Source organism: Macaca fascicularis, chromosome 4 (genome assembly GCF_037993035.2).
Source record: "Macaca fascicularis isolate 582-1 chromosome 4, T2T-MFA8v1.1".
Taxonomy (NCBI): Eukaryota; Metazoa; Chordata; class Mammalia; order Primates; family Cercopithecidae; genus Macaca; species Macaca fascicularis.
This window is the reverse complement of record NC_088378.1, coordinates 67,040,329-67,061,687: the sequence shown is the minus strand read 5'-3', so window position 1 is coordinate 67,061,687 and position 21,359 is coordinate 67,040,329. Positions and strand designations below refer to the sequence as shown.

General features: G+C 47.3%; 1 protein-coding gene and 1 pseudogene across 18 annotated transcripts in view; one reads left to right on the top strand and one right to left on the bottom strand.

Annotated features, from left to right (window-relative positions):
* SYTL3 (synaptotagmin like 3) overlaps window positions 1–21,359 on the bottom strand; it is a 123,098-nt gene that overhangs the window by 48,643 nt on the left and 53,096 nt on the right. For 7 of the 18 annotated variants that reach the window (XR_012433583.1, XM_045391310.3, XM_005552212.4 and 4 more), the window contains 4 exons: window positions 20,832–20,901; window positions 16,197–16,275; window positions 11,722–11,846; window positions 3,871–4,005 (listed from right to left, as the gene is read on the bottom strand). Coding sequence is in view for 13 of the 18 variants with exons in the window: in XM_045391310.3 (XP_045247245.2) it covers window positions 3,871–4,005; window positions 11,722–11,846; window positions 16,197–16,275; window positions 20,832–20,901 (409 nt within the window). In the remaining 5 variants the exon portion in view is untranslated. Of the gene's footprint in view, window positions 1–3,870; window positions 4,006–5,180; window positions 5,315–11,721; window positions 11,847–16,196; window positions 16,276–20,831; window positions 20,902–21,359 lie in introns of those variants that run through there. The other 11 variants (XM_074037360.1, XM_074037361.1, XM_074037362.1 and 8 more) reach the window with 6 other exon arrangements.
* On the top strand, window positions 2,705–3,777 carry LOC107129499 (archaemetzincin-2 pseudogene; annotated as a pseudogene).

Genomic DNA, 21,359 nt, shown 5'->3' with positions numbered 1-21,359 from the left:
GACGGGGCTCTAGTGAATGGGATTCAGGCCTTTATAAAAGAGGCTGCACACAGCACTGGACCCTCTTTCCCTTTCATCCTTTTCACCATGTGAGGAAAACATTTAGACGGAGCCATCTATGAGCCACAGACCATCAGACATCAGTCCTGCCCATGCCTTGATATCTTGAACTTCCCAGTGTCTAGGACCAAGAAAAATAAATTTCTATTGTTTATAAATTACCCAGTCTGTGTTTGCTATAGCAACATGGATGGACTAACACAACTGTTAATTGAAGCACCATGGCCCCTCATCCAAGAATCCATCTATTACACCATGCATCACAATTCTAGGCAAAAAGTTAACACTCACTGTTTTTTGTTTGTTTGTTTGTTTGTTTTTTGAGATGGAGTCTCACTCCATCGCCCAGGCTGGAGTGCGGTGGCACAATCTTGGTTCACTGCAAGCCCCACCTCCTGGGTTCACGCCATTCACTTGCCTCAGCCTCCCGAGTATCTGGGACTACAGGCGCCTGCCACCATGCCCAGCTAATTTTTTATGTTTTTTTCTTAGTAAAGATGAGGTTTCACCATGTTAGCCAGGATGGTCTCAATCTCCTGACCTCGTGATCCACCCGCCTCAGGTTCCCAAAATGCTGGGATTACAGGCGTGAGCCACCACGCCCGGCCTCAATGTTTTTTAATAAACAAATGAATGAACGAATGAATTAAAATGCCTACCTAAACACAGAGAATACATTTAAGACATCACAAAGCAATCTTGAAAAAGAAGAACCAAATTGGAAGACTTATAATACCCAACTTCAAGACTTACTACAAAGATACAGTACTCAGGATAGTGTGGTCTTGGCATAAGGATAGACGAGGAGATCACTGGAACAGAACAGACAGTCCATAAGGAGAGCCACACTTATGTGGTTATTTGATTTCCAGCCAAGATGCCAAAGTCACTGGGGGATATAATAGCCCCCCCTTTTTTTTTTTTTTTTTAAACAAATGGTACTAGATTAACCAAACATCCACATGGAAAAAAATGAGCCCCAATCCCTACCTTACACCATTCACCCACACACAAAAATGATAATGAGCTGAAGTACCGGCCTGAACATAAAAACTAAACTTTTCTAAACTTCTAGATGACAACATGGGAGAATATCTTCATGACTGGTGGATGGATAAGACACAGACTTAACCGTAAAAGAACGTGCTGCCAAATCAGACTTCACCAAAATTAAAAACACACAAAATCAAAAGACACCAATATTTATTATTACTCTCTATATGTATGAAAATGTTTACAGTAAGATGTAGAAAAGAAAACCACTCTCAAAGTATAGTAAGGGTTTCCCTAAATCCCAGCCTAAGTAAAATATCACTTCCAAGTTCTATTGTCACATTCCAGTTTCTCTCACAAGGGTGGCAGCTCATCCTTCCCCTTGTCTACTGATGTCATTACCATGCCGCACATATCAAGAGTACTTGGGGCTGGGGACAGTGGCTCATGCCTGTAATCCCAGCTACTGGGGAGGCTGAGGCAGAAGAATTGCCTGAACCTGGGAGGCGGAGGTTGCAGTGAACTGAGATCGCACCACTGCACTCCAGCCTGGGCGACAGAGGGAGACTTCATCTCAAAAAAAAAAAAAAAAGTACTTGGATGAGGTGCACACATCAGAACAGCCATGGGAGGTGGGTGGGTGGCCTCAAGGCCTGGTGGGTGAAGATTCCTTCCACAATACTTTTCCAGCCAGGCCCTGCTATGTCCATCCTTGTAAGGTAAAAACCTCAGAAGGATGCCTTCTTCCTAATAAAGCCTCATGGCTGAACACCTGTTTGACCCATTTAAAAGGAAGAATGAAAGTTCTAGGCCAGGTGCGGTGGCTCATGCCTGTAATCCCAGCACTTCGGGATGTCAAGGCAGGCAGATCAGTTGAGGTCAAGAGTTCGAGACCAGCCTGGCCAACATGGGGAAACTCGTCTCTACTAAAAATACAAAAATTAGCCAGACGTGATGGTGGGCACCTGTAATCCCAGCTACTCGGGAGACAGGCAAGAGAATTGCTTGAACTGGGAGGCGGAGGCTGCAGTGAGCTGAGATGGCACCAGCCTGCACTCTGGCCTGTGCAACAGAGCAAGACTCCATCTCAAAAAATAAAGAAAGAAAGAAAATTAAAATAAAGAAAGTTCAGCCGGGCGCGGTGGCTCAAGCCTGTAATCCCAGCACTTTGGGAGGCCGAGACGGGCGGATCACGAGGTCAGGAGATCGAGACCATCCTGGCTAACACGGTGAAACCCCGTCTCTACTAAAAATACAAAAAACTAGCCGGGCGAGGTGGCGGGCGCCTGTAGTCCCAGCTACTCGGGAGGCTGAGGCAGGAGAATGGCGCAAACCCGGGAGGCGGAGCTTGCAGTGAGCTGAGATCTGGCCACTGCACTCCAGCCTGGGTGGCACAGCGAGACTCCGTCTCAAAAAAAAAAAAAAAAAAATTAGCCAGGCGTGGTGGCGGGCGCCTGTAGTCCCAGCTACTCGGGAGGCTGAGGCAGGAGAATGGCGTGAATCCAGGGGGCGGAGCTTGCAGTGAGCTGAGATCGTGCTACTGCACTCCAGCCTAGGCGACAGAGCGGGACTCTGTCTCAGAAAAAAAAAAAAAAAGAAAGAAAGAAAGTTCAACCTAGGAACACGATGTTAACAGAAGAGATCTGTCATTATGCAACCAGTACGGCACTCTGAACAAACACTGAAAACAGCTCTCATCTCAAGGAACCCAGGCCTTGTGTCACAGTATGGGAAATTAGATGCTGGGGAAAACAGTGCTGTATGAACGAAGACTTCCAGCCAGCCACTGATCTCTTTGGACCCATTACTTTGCATTCCCAATCATATTAGAACCCTTCCCATCCAGAGGCTCCCCAAGACTTTGAACAGTTCTTCAGTGGCCCTTACAGAAAGATACTCTCTCCAGACAAATGCAGTATTTATATTCAGTCCACTGGATCTCTAGGAAACAGCAGAATTATCAGTGAAGAATCTATTAAATGGCTCAAGGCTTACTGTGAGGGATATTTCTATGGCTTGACAGCAAAACTCCTAGAACTGGTTCCTGTTTCTGCAATGAGGTGTTCCTTTAGAGTCAATGATAACTCACAAACAAAGCCTGCAAGTTCATGCAGGGGACATGGTGAAGTTCTTAAAAAAGAAGAAACCTGAAAATGCCTGTGTCAATAACAATGACTGATCTTTACCCAGGAGACACCTGAAACTTTGTCTTTGGACAGCTCTCTTTGACAGATGGTGTAGGGATATTCAGCTTTGCTAAGTATGGCAGTGATTTTTAAAGCTTGTGCTATGAAGGCAAAGGGAGGAAGTGCCAGAAAACATTTTCAACTTACTATTCAATTTTTGATAACTATTACATTCTGGAAAGAACTAGTGTTTCCGTACATTGAGCCCGTAAGATTTTAACCCATGAGACTGGACACACGTGGAAAGTGACACTGTTGGTAGCTTCCACGCCTAACACAAGGCCCCAACCACCTGGAGGAAGCTGACCGGCGCCCTCTTGCCCTGTCTGTTTACGTGAGTTGCAGAGCGCTACTGACTTCAGCGCTGTAGAAGGCTACAGAGCACTGGTGGAGTGGATTGATAATGAATCTGCTGACACACCTGGAGTAACTCCAAAACAACAGGCCTGAGGATAATGCGACTTGACTAAAACCTGTGGAAGCCTTATAAGGAATGCAAGGATGGATAATAAAATGCCTTGCCGTTCTCCAAAAATAAGGACCTTCAAATAGGAGTAATTGAAATAAATACTTGTACATTATGCTTTCAAACAAACAAACAAACAAAAAAGAGCACTGGAATGAGACTCACATGTCTAAAACCTCCAGAGAATATGGCACTGGGCGCCGGACTGGATGAGAGATTCTGTTGCTTCAAAATAGGGTTAGTAGAACATTTGGGATCCTCTTGATTGAGAGATTTCAGAATATCTGGTGCACTGACCTTCTGGAGAAGGAAAAACAAAAATTAATATTATAGTCTCCATCCCTGTTTGGTTTTGTTCCAATGTGGTGACTTCAGCAAGCATCTATTACTTGATATTACTAATACGCAAACTTCTGAGTAGGAGGACACATTTGCATTTGGTATATGCGTGTGCACGCACACACACATATGCACACGCACGCACACGCACGCACACAGGGCCCAGAGACAGACAACATCCAGCTTTGGGATAGTCATGAACAGTAATGGGTAGATCACTCATGGATTAGTAAAAGTCTTAAAGAAGTCCAAATTTTAGCCTTAATAAATGGTCCTGGCATTTAATCACTTGTTATATAATAACTGGCCTGATAAGCAGAGTTTTAGCTCTAAGATGCTTATAAAAAGGGAACAATCAAAATACGTCTCTCAATTTTCTAAAAATACTTTGCTAATTGTTGACCCTTCTTTATTTTTTCTTTCTTTTTTTGAGATGGAGTCTTGCTCTGTCACCCAGGCTGGAGGCTGGAGAGCAGTGGCACAATCTTGGCTCACTGCAGCCTCCATCTCTCGGGTTCCAGCAATTCTCCTGCCTCAACCTCCCAAGTAGCTGGAACTACAGGCATGTGCCACCACACTGCCTAATTTTTGTATTTTTAGTAGGGATGCGGTTTCACCATGTTGGTCAGGCTGACCTGTAACTCCTGACCTCAAGTGATCCACCTGCCTCAGCCTCCCAGAGCGCTGGGATTCCAGGCATGAGCCACCGCGCACAGCCAAGCTGACACTTCTGTGATGTAAACAGCTGTGTTTTCCAATATGGTAGTCACTAGCCACACATGGCTACTCAAATTAGTTGAAATCAAACAAAATTAACTTCTCAGTTGCACTCAACCCATTTCAAATGCTCAGTGGCCACATGCAGCCATGGTCATTGTTTGGACAGCTCACATAAAGATCATTCCCATCCCTGCAGAAAGTTCCATCGGACAGTGCCCGTAGAGCGCAATAAACACAACGGGCAAGGTGGGAAAACCTCTTAATGGCTGAAAATACCAACTTTCCAAGTGGAGACTTTAGTTTTTGGTGCTGGGTTGGAGCAGAACTCAGAAATATAACCGTTGCCACATAGTCATAATTTTCAGGAAGAAAAAACTAAGTGAGAATACGACAGAACAAACGAAAGAAAAGATTACCTCCGCATTATTGATGTTCTGCATCCCCAGAATGCCAACGTAATTCCTACAGACATTTATTTGTTAGGCAACACTATATTTGCGCCACCACGCGAAATTCTGGGGGCTGGTAGAAGAGGAGGAAGAGAGGAGAAAGAGGAGAAGATGAAACGTCCATCCTCCAAGGGCTCACTAGCTAGTAGGAAGACAGAGACACCATTCAAATGGAAGCACCAGCCAGGTCAATGGCAAAGAGGCCAGGGAGAGTATCTTCAGCATGCAAGCCTCTAGGAGGGTCTTCAGTGGGGCTGCAATTATCCGAGAGGGTGCTGAGGCTGGTTGGGGTAAGCCTGAGAGGGAAGGCCTTCCCCCTGGAGCAGCTGGTGATGGTTAAACAGAAAGCACATCCTAGACCTGCAGACACGTGGACACAGATCATGAACACAGGGGATGTGCGATGTTGTCTGAGGGGACACTAACGGTGTGACAGAAGTGTCCACCAAAGCCACAGCAAAGGAGCCAGAGGCTGGAAGAGCCAGCAGATCCAATGAGAGGGGTTCAAGAATGAAGGTGTGCCAAACAGGGGAAAAAGTAGGAGAAAAAGCTTACCTGCAGTTAAAGAAAGGCACATTTTAAATAACTGCCCATTATATTGGCAAATGTTAAAAGTTATAAAGTTGAGTTTTACTAGATGAAAACAGTCCTGGAGATGGATGGTGGTGATGGGAATGTTAAAAATTATAAAGTTGAGTTTTACTAGATGAAGAGAGTCCTAGAGATGGATGGTGGTGATGCGTGCAGAACATTAGGAATGTTTTCAATGCCATGAACTATACACTTAAAATGGCATAGATGGTAAGTCTTATGTGTATTTTACTATAATAAACATTTTGAGGAAAAAAAAAGGTACAAAGTTGAGTGTTGGCAAGAGTGCTGGAAAACAGGTCACTGTCCTGTCAGTGGTCAGGTAAACTGAGTCAACCTCAGTGGAGGGCAACTTGGCAGCATGAACTAAAAGCCCTAAAAAGTAGCTGTTAGGCCGGGCACAGTGGCTCATACCTGTAATCCCAGCACTTTGGGAGGCTAAGGCAGGTGGATCACGAGGTCAGGAGATCGAGACCATCCTGGCTAACAAAGTGAAACCCTGCCTCTACCAAAAATACAAAAATTAGCCAGGCGTGGTGGCACATGCCCGTAGTCCCAGCTACTCAGGAGGCTGAGGCAGGAGAATCACTTGAACCTGGGAGGCGGAGGTTGCAGTGAGCCGAGATCGCGCCACCACACTCTAGCCTGGGCAACAGAGCAAGACTCCGTCTAAAAAAAAAAAGGAAGAAAAAAAGTAGCTGTTAAAAAGGAATAGCTGGCCAGGCACAGCGGCTCATGCCTGTAATCCCAGCACTTTGAGGGGCTGAGGGGGGCAGATCACCTGAGGTTAGAAGTTCAAGACCAGCCTGGCCAACATGGTGAAACCCTGTCTCTACTAAAAATACAAAAATTAGCTGGGCGTGGTGGCACATGCCTGTAGTCCTAGCTACTTAGGAGGCTGAGACAGGAAAATGGCTTGAACCTGGGAGAAGGAGGTTGCAGTGAGCCGAGATCACTTACTCCACTGCCAGCCTGGGTGACAGAGTGAGACTCTATCTCAAAAAAAAAAAAAAAAGAAAGAAAGGAAATCTTCTTCCTCCACCTCTGTCCTCAGTTCCCCCCTCCAGAGATAGCCCCTGCTGACGGTTTTTAGGCATTCTTCCTGTTTAACAGGTGCATGTTTTTATGGCCAATATAGGTCAATACTGTACATTCATAACACATACAATAAAATCCCAGTGGAACGCACAAGAGAGGAGAGGCAAGAATTCACTTATTGAAGAATCCTGGCCCAGATGCTTAAGTGAGCATTTTTGAAGGGGTGTTTGCAGAATATGTGGTTCAAACTTAACAGTCAGAGAAGCGGTGTGAAAAAGATGCTGAGCTGTTTTCTCAGTTAACATCTCCAGGTCACTGCGTGATTTTAAGGCAGGAGGATCCCTTGAGCCCAGGAGTTCAAGACCAGTCTGGGCAACATGGTAAAACCCTATCTCCAGAAAAAATACAAAAATCAGCTGGGTGGAATGGTGCACCCTTCTAGTCCCAGCTACTTGGGGGTGCTGAGATGGGAGGATCACCTGAGCCCAGGAGGTTGAGGCTGCAATGAGCCGTGTTCGCACCACTACACTCCAGCCCGGGTGACAAAGACAGACCTTGTCTCTAAAAAAAAAAAAAAAAGTTACCCACTACTTCTGTGCCTCAATGCAGCCACTTGCAAGGTGGACACCAACATCCCCCACTTCCAAAGCAGGGGCACCGTGTTCTATAATTAACGTTGACAAGATGCTCCAACACGCTCTGATGAAAAGGAGAGGAATTTTGGTGAGCTCCCCAGCTAAGGCATGTGTAACTGCAGTCTGATGAATGTTCTATTTAAAGATGTACTCCAGGGCCACGTGCGGTGGCTCACACCTGTAATCCCAGCACTTTGGGAGGCTACGGCAGGCAGATCGAATTGAGCTCAGGAGTTTGAGACTAGCCTAGGCAACACAGCGAAACCCCATTTCTACTAAAAATCCAAAAATTAGCCGGGTGTGGTGGTGCATGCCTGTAATCCCATCCACTCAAGAGGCTGAGGCAGGAGAATCATGAACTGGGGAGGGAGAGGTTGCAGTGAGCCAAGACTGTGCCATTGCACTCCAGCCTGGGCAACAGAATGAGACTCTGTCTCAAACATAAATAAAAATGAATAAATAGAGATGTACTCCTTATATTTTAACCCAATAGTTATTTAGCATTTATAAATCATACTATCAAAGATGAGTACTTTGTAAATATTTGGTTAAATTGTCCCTTAAAACAGCCATATTAGGGCCGGGCGCGGTGGCTCAAGCCTGTAATCCCAGCACTTTGGGAGGCCGAGACGGGCGGATCACAAGGTCAGGAGATCGAGACCATCCTGGCTAACACGGTGAAACCCCGTCTCTACTAAAAAATACAAAAACCTAGCCGGGCGAGGTGGCGGGCGTCTGTAGTCCCAGCTACTCGGGAGGCTGAGGCAGGAGAATGGCGTGAACCCGGGAGGCGGAGCTTGCAGTGAGCTGAGATCGGCCACTGCACCCCAGTCTGGGCGACAAAGCGAGACTCTGTCTCAACAAAAAAAAAAAAAAAAAAAAAAAAAAAAAAAAAAAAAAACAGCCATATTGGGCTGGGTGTGGTGGCTCACACCTGTAATCCTGGCACTTTGGGAGGCCTAGGTGGGAGGATTGCTTGAGCCCAGGAGTTTGAGACCAGCCTGGGCAACATAGTGAGACCCCCATCTCTACTAAAAATAAAAATTAAAAAAAAATCAGCCAGACATGGTGCCATATGCCTGTAGTCTCAGCTACTTGGGAGGCTGAAGTGGGAAGATCACTTAAGCATAGGAGATCAAGGCTACAGTGACCCATGATAGCCCCATTGTACTCCAGCCTGGGCAAGAGAGCGAGACTTGGTCTCAAAACAAAGAAACCAACCCAGCCACATCCTCAAGGTGGGGAGAGAGAAGGCCTGTAGAAAGTTGGAAGCATGTCCTGCCAAGGGCATGGCTGAGAAGTGGACACAGGCATAACAACGTCTACTTAGATGGGCTCTCCCCCCACCGTCTCCCCTGTACCCCACCACTTCTATCCCTGAGCTCCCAGAGCCCATCAGACAACCCCGGCCAGGCTCTGGGCCATGTGCACGTGCAGCAGGGGAGGGGGCGTGCCGAGGACTCACGGGTCATCCTCACGCAGAACGCCACAAGCCCAGCCTGTGGTGCGCGGGATGTGCCACCACACAGCACATCATGGTGTAAATGGGAAGTGCATCCCACTTCAGGGGCAGGGGCAGGGTGTGGCTGGTCTCTGGAGCAGGCTCGACCTAGCGCTTGGTCATCTCTTGGCCCCAGTGTCCCCGTCTTCAATGGGGACAGGAACAGTGCAAATTTCATAGGGCTGTCTTAAGGATCACAAAGGCTGAATACCTCTGAGGGGCATTACGCTGAGAATAATGCCAGGCATCTGGTTAACCCTAAGTCAATGTTAGACTCTGAGTGGTTTCCTGTGACTCAGGCGAGTAAGAGAATTACTCATACTTCCACAATCCCCTTGCTGAACCCTCTTTCTTCAGCGGTCCTCGTTTGTCCTTCTTACAGGAACATAGAGTTTAGAATTCAGAGTCAAATCCTGGGTTTGCTCCTGGCTCTTTCATTCAGTATGTGACATTAGGCAGGTTGGTTAACCTCTCACTGAAACTTAGGTTCTTGAGATGTATATTTTATATATATATATATATATATATTTTTTTTTTTTTTTTTTTTTTTTTTTGAGATAGAGTTTCACTCTTGTCGCCCAGGCTGGAGTGCAATGGCACGATCTCGGCTTACTGCAACCTCCGCCTCCTAGGTTCAAGCGATTCGCCTGCCTCAGCCTCCTCAGTAGTTGGGATCACAGGCACCTGCCATCATGCCTGGCTAATTTTTGTATTTTTAGTAGACACAGGGTTTTACCGTGTTGGCCAGGCTGGTCTTGAACTTTTGACCTCAGGTGATCCACCCACCTCAGCCTCCCAAAGTGCTGGGATTACAGGCATGAGCCACGGTGCCTGGCCAATTTTTAAAATTTTTAATTATTATTATTTAAGACAGGGTTTCACTCTGTCACCCAGGCTGGAGTGCAGTGGTGCAACCATGGGTCACTGCAGCCTTGACCTCCTGGGCTCAAGAGATCCTACCACCTCAGTCTCCTGAGTAGCTGGGATTATAGACATGTGCCACCACACCCGGCTAATATTTGCATTTTTGTAGAGACAGGGTTTCCCTATGTTGTCCAGCCTGGTCTCAAACTCCTTGGCACAAGTAATCTGCCCACCTCGGCTTCCCAAAGTGCTGGGATTACAGGCATGGGCTACCAGGCTCGGCCGATCTTTATCATGGGAGTAACAATATCTATCACAGTATTTTTGTAAGCATTAAATGTGATAAAGTAGGTAAGAAAAAATGCTGCCACCATGTGTGGAACACAGGGCTTCATAAGGGGCTGCTAACCCTCCCCTCCGCCTGTTTCACTAGGAGAAGGAGTGATCCCCTGAGGGAGTTCAGATGGCGCTTCTGTAGACCCTGGGAAGCTGGCAGGAGCTGACACTTGTGTTATAGAATTTCAAACACCTGCCAAATACATTTCAAACCGTCTAGACACCTCGTTCCTAAAGTGTGGTCTGAGAACTTCACAGCATAGACTTCGCCAGATCCCAGGAGCTCACCAAAAATGCACCTGCAGCTCCTCATGTCACGTCCATCCCGCAGCTACTGATTCGGAATCTGCATTTTAAGACCCCCAGTGACTCCCATACTCATAAGAGCTGGGAATCACTGGCCCAGAGTTCAGTCCTCTTTTGGCTACACAACCTTTGGCATGTGACTTAATCTCTCTAAGCCTCCATTTCTTTACACGTAAAATGAGGTTGCATGCAATACCTACCCTAGAGGGTGGTTATGAAGATAAAACGAGATAGCTTAGTTAAGCTTTTAGTACAGAGTCCAGCACATCATAGTAAATGCTGGCAATTTAGATAAAATATTTAGATGACTTACATAGCAAATCAAGATACTATATTATCTCATTAGATGTTTACAAAACCTTGTGCTGTGGGCAGAACAGGTATCAATTATCATCTTCATTTTATAGAGGGGTAGGTACACAGGCTCGAGTGGGAGGCAAGACGTGAACTCTCAAGAGGCTGTGTGCAAGTTCCAGCAGGAGAGGGGGACTGACCTCACACCCTCGCCTAAAGGACAGTCTGTCTGGGGACAGCTTGAGTGGAGTCCACAGCAGCAGAGAAGGGACACCCGTTCTGTCCAGCCTACCAGGGCAGTCACATCAACTCTGCAAGCAACAGCTAGTGGCACCTGCCCAGGCAAGGCACCTCAGCTGAACTAGAATGCAGGTTTTCCGATTCCAAGGTTGGCTTTCTCTCATACCCGAAGCATTCACTCCAGGCTGGGTTAGTCCTGGTGGGAAGGTGGAATAATTATTTCCCTAGACGCCTTTACTAGGGGAGCTCTCACTTGTGGTGTGGACAGCGGGGGAAGAGCGCCCCACAGGCTTTATGTTTTCAATAGTTTCCATCAGAGGCCAGGACAGATTTTAACCAGAGGCCGCTGGTCTTGCAGACTCAAGGGCTAACTCGGCAGGTGTGGGCCCTGCAGGAAGCCTTTGGGCTTTGGTGCAGGCTTGAAGCCGGCAGGGAGCTCTGTGGACACAGAGGAGCCTCAGGGGCTGGTGATTAGGTGGAAGCCTTTCCCTGTACTGAACAGTTTTCCAGACTGACCTTGAATCCTGACCTGCCTTGGGCCAGGCCTGCCCTAATAGAAGCGCTGACTGGTAATGATGTTTTTCTGATGGCTGTTTTTCCATAAAACCAAAGAAAACATAAATCTACAGAGAAGGCAGGCTAGAAAGTTCTGGAAGACAACATGAAGGTGAACAGCATGGAGGCCTTGTGGGGCTCAGGGTACCCTGGTGGTGACGTTGACCGCAGTGTCAGACTGGCTCCGTCTCTCTGTCTGGCCCGCACACTGCCCAGAGCCCGTGGCAAGAAGATGCTTCTCAGAGGCCATGTCATTCTGGGATTTGGAGAGCTCTAAAAGGCAAACACAAGGGTTGACGGGTGGCAACACGCAGCTTTGCTGAGACTTGTGGGAGCCTCTTCTGGGGTTCTCTGAACCCACAGACAGTAGGTCGCAAGGTCCCAAGAGGGCAAAGTGCACAGAGGCGCAAGAGTGGCACATCCCCTCACCAAGAGCAGAGGCGTCGGGAGGGTGAGCAGACAGTGTGCTGGATCAGGGCAGGAGAAGGCTGGCTTCCTTCAAGGTCCCGCTGTGGTCACCCGGGCCATAGTCAGGGTGAGGTGAAGGGAAATCATCCACCCAAGCTCCCCTGCGTTCCAGGTCACACATATGTGTGTACACTCGTCCAAACACGAAGGTGGCAGCCTACCAAACAAGCTGGCTTTCTAGGGGTTCCTTACAAAGATGTTACAACTTAACACCATTTCTTGTGACTCTCTGAAGTGAGGTAAAAATAAGATTTGGGGTGTCCTCATAACAATTATAGTAAGCAAACCCTGGAAAGATGACTGTAAACAAATTTGTTTTTACAGTGTAATAGTGGTCTAGAATAAAGATGAATAAAGGTCGAAGGAAGGAAGCCACACACAGAAGTGAGAGAACCACCTTGAAGATGGTTTCATCCTTCAAAGATGGTTTCATTTTCCCTTGAGACCCCCATTCCTCCAAACGAGAACCTTAAAACTGTCTCTAGATCTGTGCTGTCTGGTAGAGAGACAATGCAAGTCACACATATTATTTTAAATTTTTATAGTAGCCACATTTAAAAAGTTTAAAAAAAAAAACAGGTAAAATTAACTCTATATTTATTTATTTATTTTATTTATTTTTGAGATGGAGTCTCACTCTGTTGCCCAGGCTGGAGTGCAATGATGTGATCTCGGCTCACTGCAACCTCTGCCTTCTTGGTTCAAGCAATTCTCGTGTCTCAGCCTCCCAAGTAGCTGGGATTACAGGTGTGTGTCACCATACTCGGCTAAGTTTTGTATTTTTAGTAGAGACAGGGTTTCACCATGTTGGCCAGGCTGGTCTTGAACTCCTGAGGAGCTCAAGATATCCACCCACCTTGGCCTCCCAAAGTGCTGGGATTACAGGCTTGAGCCCGGCCAAATTAATTTTAATTCTATATTTAGTTTAACACAATATATCCAAAATATTAAAACATGTCATCAATATTAAAGTTATCCATGAAATATTTTACTTCTGTTGGATTCCAAGCCTCTGAAACCCAGTGTGTTCACTTTGGTAGTGCATCTTGCAGCCATATTTCAGGGGCTCAAAAGCGACACGTGGTTAGAGGCTACTGCAATGGACAGCGTGGCTCTCGACCTCCCTGGCTGGCTTTGGATCCACTCCTTGGGATGTTATGGCATGAATCCTCTATCCTCTCGCTATGTATGGGTTCTCTCCCGCCTGCACTGCCCAGGAGTGAGTCCTGCAGTGACATTTTCCTCTAGAGAGGGAAATTCAACACACGCTCCCCGAAACTGCTGGGGTGTCCAGCTTCTCCACCAGGATGCCTCCTAGCCTCCCCTGATAGCAATGCCATCCCAAATCCTCAAGGTGACCATCGAGAAACACTGGGGTATCTTTCTAAGGCCAGCAGCTCCCAAGGTACTAGCACGCACCAGATCCTCAAAGTGGACAAAATAAAGGACACACTCAGATGGCCCATCCCAGTCTGGGCTGTGACGCTGTGAGGGGCTCTAATTTCTAACCCCTTAGGAGGAACTGGTCCCCCAGCAATCTCTTTGTGCCCACCCCAAAGCCTCGGCCTATATGGGCCATTTAAAGTTCACAGACAAGGGGAGAGGACGGGCCTTCTTGAGAAATTTGGGCCCTAAGAAATAGGTTTATGGGTCAGTATTATTAGGGGACAAAGGATAAGGAAGAGAAAGAAATGCAGATTGCTTCTGAGCAAGACCAGTTTTCTCATTTCCTCTTCCCCCTTCTAAGGGGGACGACAAAGCTGACATCTTCTAGAAATGTACTGATAATACAGAGCTGCGGTCACTCATTTCCTCCCGCTGGTTTGACTTCGTTGGGCAGCTTCAGCAGCTAGAGGCTGTAATTCTGGGTCAGCTTTCAAAACCCCTCAGGGGCAAGGCCACCCTTCAGCACCCGTGCCAGTGCAGAGTCTGGGGCCCTCCACAGCCCCTCCCCGAGGACCTCAGATGCCAATCTGACTTCCTCCCCTGAGAATGAGGCTTCCCTCTGCACCCACTTCTGTAGGGAAACAGGCAGCAAAAAGATAACAGGGGCACGAGAAGAAGAGCTCAAAATCCAAAGCAATAGGAGTCAGCGCCTACAGGACAGGAGAAGGGCGTGTGTGTGGTCACGTGTCCTGTTCCTGCAGAACCAGGGAAAGCACTTGGGAAAGGTCAGAGGCAAAGCACCACTCCCAGGAACCAGAAAGCTGGGGTTTTCTATCTCTGCCTCTGGGCAGGGGGTGGGGGTGGGGTGGGGGAGTGGGTGCTGGGGTGTGTGTGTGTGTGTGTGTGTGTGTGTGTGTATAGGTTATGTGGTTTAGTCAGCTTCCCACATCTGAGAAGGGATGCTTGCTGCTTTGCTCTTGTGAATTTCCCCACACCTCACCCAGGGACTAGCTCTAGTCGTCCAACTGGGTATTTCACTGGTTAGCCTCAAGTGTGTGAGCAGGTACACAGGCCAGGCTATGGGGTGGCCGTCTGACAGCTGTGAGCACATCCAATGCACCTGTGTGTAGGGCTGGGAGCGTCCAGAAGGCGCGTGTGTGCTGACGTGTGTCCCACCTCTCTGGATTTCGGTGGCTGAGGGATGACAGGGCTGGGGCTAACTCCAAGGCACTGATTCCACAGTGGCAGTGGTGGGAGACAATTCACAGAAGCCACATAGATTTGGAGAAGGGCTGTTCATCTAGAAAGACATACAGGGAAGGGTGGACTAGCACCTACTGGGGTGTGGGTGGGAAAACAGCACCAACAAGAGAACAGGCAGCCAGGACAGCTGGAAAACAAATTCCAGGCCAAGGAGCACAGAGCGGGGGTACTGTCAGCGAGCCCCGCAGGGTGGGAGCAGTGATTTTTAAGCCACCAAGTGCTCTTAGCAAATAGGCTCATGAAATTCAGCTGCTTCCTCCCTCTGAACAAGGAAGGAACAGACCATTGCATGAGACAGTCACTGTTTCTGTTCATCTGAAGAGCAGTGCTCTGACGTCCATTGTCATCGTGTGACAGCTGAGACAGGGCTCATGAGGAATATGGACAACTAATTAAAGTCATATAAAGAGACTGTCTCAGAGCCAAGTGCAGCACTGAGACCATCTGCACACAACTGCAGAAAAGGGGATGATGAAGAGAAGCCGAGCAGAAACACAGTGAAAAAGAAATCCATGCCTAAGGACACTTGAGCCCACTAAGGACATTTTCTAAACACCTGACCAGCCCTGGGCATCTTAGGAGGCATGAAAAGGAGTCTGTCCTCTGGGACTTGCATTTTAAGATAAATAGAGAAAAAAGTATCTGAACAGAGAGAACACTGAAAGACACAATATTCCAAATGGAAGTGGTTCCGGGTTACGTGCACCGGAAAATCACAGGATTACTGCTAACCGAAGAAAATACATTTACCAAGGAGAAAAGGAGAAAGGTGAAGTAATTCCATGCAGATGATAGATATTGGGCCCCACCGGCCTGAAAGGTTCTGGTTTTAGATTCCCTGAAATTACATCTTTCTTTTCTTCTCTTTTTTTTTTTTTTGTTTTTTGTTTTTTGAGATGGAGTCTTGCTCTGCTGCTAAGGCTGTAGTCCAGTGGTACGATCTCGGCTCAATGCAACCTCCGCCTCCTGGGTTCAAGTGATTCTCCTGCCTCAGCTTCCCCAGTAGCTGGGATTACAAGCACCCACCACCACGCCCAGCTAATTTTTGTATTTTTAGTGGAGACGGGGTTTCACCATGTTGGCCAGACTGGTCTCGAACTCCTGAATTCAAGTGATCCACCCACCTTGGCCTCCCAAAGTGCTGGGATGACAGGTGTGAGCCACCAGGTACAGCCCTGAAATTGTCTCTTTACGTTTTCTCTGTTGGTCCTCAGGGAAGTCTAAACTCCTTTGCCCATGACGCTGAGCTAGGCAGGTTTTGGCAGGAGTAGGGGAAACTGAGCCAGCCTTGTAGACTGAAATGGCATTTCCTTCCCACAAGGAACCATAGGCCTGCTCTGTTGGGAAAGAGGTGAAGGGTCAGGTGCTGTGGCTTTCCCCGGGGTCCAGACACAAAGTGAGTGGCCTGAGGGACAGTGCCAACTGAGATCACCGGCCAGGCCCTAGCCAGTGGGCTCGGCTGGTCTGGAGGGTGGTGGGAAAACACATCATGAAGCATGCACTTACTTTTCACGTGGGTAGCAAGAGACAGAAACAAATTTTCCACGGACTTATTAAATCCTCTACACTGACCAAGTTCCTGTAACTAAAACAGAGACAGAAGGAGAGAATGAGAATTATGCTTGATGACTTGTGTTTGCCTCAGCAGCGTCCAGGCTGCCAACCCCAAAACACTGGCATGTGGGTGTGTGGGCATGAGTGTGGGCGTGGCTGTATGCATGCAGGCCTGGAGGTGGACAGCAGTCTTCCGGAGGGGTAGGCATCCTCTTTATTCAGTGTCTCGCCCTGCTTTTGATATTCACATTGAAGGAGCATTATCAGTGGGTTGTTGACTAGATGACAAATACCCCTGGGAAATGATGACTGGCATTTCACTGGCTCAAAGACTGTACTCAAGTAAATTACTGCTTGTTTAACCTCTTTTCTCCTATGGCTCCACCCCAACTCCATGCAGAGTGGGATGTCAACAGTGGCAGAATGCGGGTGGCACAGAGGATAAGGATGGTAAAAGCTACAAGGTGACCAGCTGAGAGCTGAGGGGCTCCACTTCCCAAAGCAGAAGAGAAGGAAAAAAAAGATAAAACAACAGAAAGGAGTTCACTTCCTTCTCCAAGTCTCATTCATTCATCCATCCATCCACCCATCTAGCCACCAAACCTTCATCCATCCTACCATCCATCCAATCATCCATCAGTCCGATAAATACATCTTGAGCATGTAGGTACTGAAACAACTCTGGAGAATTTGAAATTTCAAGGAGAAAGGAGAGCAGGATTTTGAAGGTCACCCCAGAGTCTCAGTTTGAAATTGAAAAAGAAGGCTGGGCGCGGTGGCTCAAGCCTGTAATCCCAGCACTTTGGGAGGCTGAGACGGGCGGATCATGAGGTCAGGAGATCAAGACCATCCTGGCTAACACGGTGAAACCCCGTCTCTACTAAAAAATACAAAAAACTAGCTGGGCGAGGTGGCGGGCGCCTGTAGTCCCAGCTACTCGGGAGGCTGAGGCAGGAGAATGGCGTGAACCCGGGAGACGGAGCTTGCAGTGAGCTGAGATCCGGCCACTGCACTCCAGCCTAGTCGACAGAGTGAGACTCTGTCTCAAAAAAAAAAAAAAAAAAAAAGAAATTGAAAAAGAACGTATGTGATTCTTCTCTCTTATCAGCATTATATATTTTTGGGTTTGGATCATAACCTCAAAGACAGTCTCAAATGTCATAATCCCAAATGTTGAAAGATCAAAATCTCTAAAGTCGAAATCCCTAAAGATTAAAATCCCTAAAGTCTACATCCCCAACATCTAAAATCCCCAAAAATCACAATTACGGGATAGTTGCATCATGTTAGGGGACCTATTACCTTGTTACTGCCTGTATTAAATTAAGTATGACTTAAAGAGAGCCTGTGGGTACCAGGTTGACAAGGGGTGGACTTAATTAATTAATGACACCTTAATTATAGATATCTACTTGACTTGATTCAGGAATACCTAGAAGCCTGGTAAGGCATTATTCTGGGTGTGTCCGTGAGGGTGTTTCCAGAGGAGATCAGTGTGAGTCTCAGTGGATTAGGTTAGAAAGATCTGCCCTCAATACTGGCATGTACCATCACTCAACCAGGGGCCTAAGGGAGAACAAACACAGCAAGGGAATTGGTCTCTGAGAGCTGGAACAGACTTTTCTTCTGCTGCCTTGGACATCAGAACTCCAGGCTGATTGGCCACTGGACTCCAGGACTTAGACCAGATGCTCCCTGGGTCCTGTGGCTTTCAGCTTTGAACTGAGAGTTACACTGTCAGAGCTGTGTGAACCAGGGCAACTCCATCTTGAATAGGCGCTGGGTAAAATGAGGCTGAGACCTACTGGGCTGCATTCCCAGATGGTGAAGGCATTCTAAGTCACAGGATGAGATAGGAGGTCAGCACAAGATACAGGCCATAAAGACCTTGCTGATAAGACAGGTTGCAGTAAAGAAGACAGCTAAAATCCACCAAAACCAAGATGGCGACAAGAGTGACCTCTGGTCGTCCTCGCTGCTACATTCCCGCCAGTGCCATGACAGTTTACAAACACCACGGTAACATCAGGAAGCTACCCTACACAGTCTAAAAAAGGGGAGGCATGGATAATCCACTCCTTGTTGAGCAAGTCATTGAGAAATAACCATAAAAATGGGCAACCAGCAGCCCTCAGGGCTGTTCTGTCTATGGAGTAGCCATTCTTTATTCCTTTACTTTCCTAATAAACTTGCTTTCACTTTACTCTATGGACTCGCCCTGAATTCTTTCTTCCTCGAGATCCAAGAACCATCTCTTGGGGTCTGTTTCCTGTAACAACACCATCAGCTTTCCTGATGCTGACCCCTTGGGACTTGGACTGACTCATGCTACTGGTATCCCAAGGTCTCCAGTCTGCAGATGGCCTGCGGAGAGACTTCTCAGCTGCCACGATCACGTGAGCCAATTCCCCTAGTAAGACCCTTCTCATATATCTATATACGTATCCGATTGGCTGTGTCTACCTGGAGAACCCTAATACAGATTTGGTATTGAGGAAGTCAACTATCATTCAGCTGTTCATAATTGTTATACCCATGTGACTGTCATTAGTATATCTGAGTGTTTATGCTTGTAAAAATATGCATGCTGTTTTTGCCCTATGTATTGTGTAAAGTGGCCAATGAAGTGTTCTGTCATGGTTTTTGTTTTTAGTTTGTTTGTTTAGAGACAGTCTTGCTGTGTTGCCCAGGCTGGAATGCAGTGGCGCAATGCAGCCTTGGCCTCCTGGGCTCAAGGGATCCTCCTCCCTCAGCCTCCTGAGTAGCTGAGCCTACAGGCATGTGCTACCACACCCAGCTAGTTTTTAAATTTTTTGTAGAGATGGGGTCTTGCTATGTTGCCCAGGCTGTTGCTATGTTTTTATATGTTTCTCAAATCCCCTTTAAATTTTTTTTTTTTTTTAGACAGAGTCTCGCTCTGTCACCCAGGCTGGAGTGCAGTGGCATGATCTTGGCTCACTGCAAACTCTGCCTCCCAGGTTCACGCCATTCTCCTGCCTCAGCCTCCCGAGTAGCTGGGACTACAGGTGCCTGCCACTAGGCCCGGCTATGTTTTATATTTTTAGTAGAGACGGGGTTTCACCGTATTAGCCAGGGTAGTCTTGGATCTCCTGACCTCGTGATCCACCAGCCTCGGCCTCCCAAAGTGCTGGGACTATAAGCGTGAGCCACCGTGCCCGGCCCCCCTTTAAAAATTTTAAATACATTTCTTCATAATAATTTTTAGATTTTCTAGAATTATATTTTTGGGATTTTGATCTTTCAGGATTCCAGCATTCAGGATGATGACACCCGAAACTATGCCTTCTGGGATTATGATCAGCTCCTGTATTCTCCCATATATACCTGCTGCCTTTAATTTATAGAATAATGAAGATAACCAAGACAATATATTTCCATGGCACTTTACAGTTTTCCAAGTACCAACACAGACATTATTTTGTTAATTTCTCACAACAGCCATGGGAGGCAAGCCAGACAAATACAGACGCTCCCTGACTTACGATGGTTTGACTTACAATTTTCTGACTTGATGATGGTGTGAAAGTAATATATATTCAGTGGAAACCGTAATTTGCATTTTGATCTTTTCTATTTTGTATTATTAGTAACATTTTTATTATTATAAAATAGGTTTTGCATTAAATGATTCTGTCCAACTGTAGGCTAACGCAAGCCTTCAGAGCACATTTAAGCAGGCTATGCTATGCTATGATGTTTGGTAGGTTAGGTGTGTATTAAACACAATTTTTTTTTGTGAGATGGAGTCTTGCTCTGTTGCCCAGGCTGGAGGGCAGTGGGACTTGGCTCACTGCAACCTCCACTTCTGAGGCTCAAGCAATTCTCTTGCCTCAGCCTCCAGAGTAGCTGGGACTACAGGTACCTGCCACCATGCCCAGCTACTTTTTGTATTTTTAGTAGAGACAGGGTTTCACCATGTTGGCCAGGCTGGTCTCGAATTCCTAGCCTCAAGTGACCCACCAAAGTGCTGGTGTGAGCCACCGTGCCTAGCTAAATATATTTTTGACTTACAATATTTTCAATTTACTATGGGTGTACTGGGACATAACCCCATCGTGAGTCAGGCAGCACCTGTAAAATTATTTCCACCTCTCAGGTGGGAAACCCAGGTAACTGCCCCAAGATGGCACAGCTAATTTCTTTGGACAGAAATGGTGCTGGTCCACTGTACATTAGAGCCTGCACACACTCAAAAGAGACACTCCCACTCTCACACACCTGTAACCAATCTTATTTCCCCTGAGACCCCAGAGACTCTACACACACGCCCAGCACAGAGCAGAGTTGGGGAAGAGGGCCGATGCCATGCCAAGAGTAAAGAGACCTCGGGTGCAGGCAGAAGGAGTCGCTGATGACACAGAGGGTCCCACGACCAGAAGGAGGAGAGAAGCTCTGTCCAGCCTTGAGGGCCCTCACTCCCCACCCCGTTTTGTGACCCGCTCCAGGCACAGTCAAATCCCTTAGCTGGGAGGTTCTGTGCCCAGCCTCAGCCTCCAAAGCTCCCCTGCTTCCTCTCCTTCTATCCCCTACCCCCTACTAGAGAAGTGCCCAGAATGGATACATTACCCTGCCAGGACTGTGGCTGCACTGGCTCTCACTGACAGGAGGTGGAGTGGGAGGAACCACAGAAATTTTGCTGTCAAGGAAAATACAGGAATAAGAAATGGGTTGTGAACTATGCAAGTCATTAGTTTTACGAATACACAAAATGTGCCATTATTCTATAATTCTAGTTCTCCGCCTTTTTTTTTTTTTTTTAATAACTGCCTCACTTTTTGGAAGAATAGCCAGCAGCCCTGCTTGGACCTGCTGCTCTTTGAAGGGCATGATTTCCTGGTATCTATATGAGGGTGATGCTGCCTAAAATCTGGGTACTCCGTTCTGCTCAGTCACGTGTCCTGAAACGGCCTGGGTGCTCCGGCCTGGACCCGCCACCTGGCTGCGTGGAAACCCCTGGCTCCCATCGGCGCTCCCATGTACTCTGAGCACAAACCACACCAGCAGAAGCGCCAAAAATGTTGCGGATGTGAGAATCAACCACAAAGCAAACTGGAAGCTTGTGCTAAAAGAAATGGGAAAGAATACGGGAGGAAA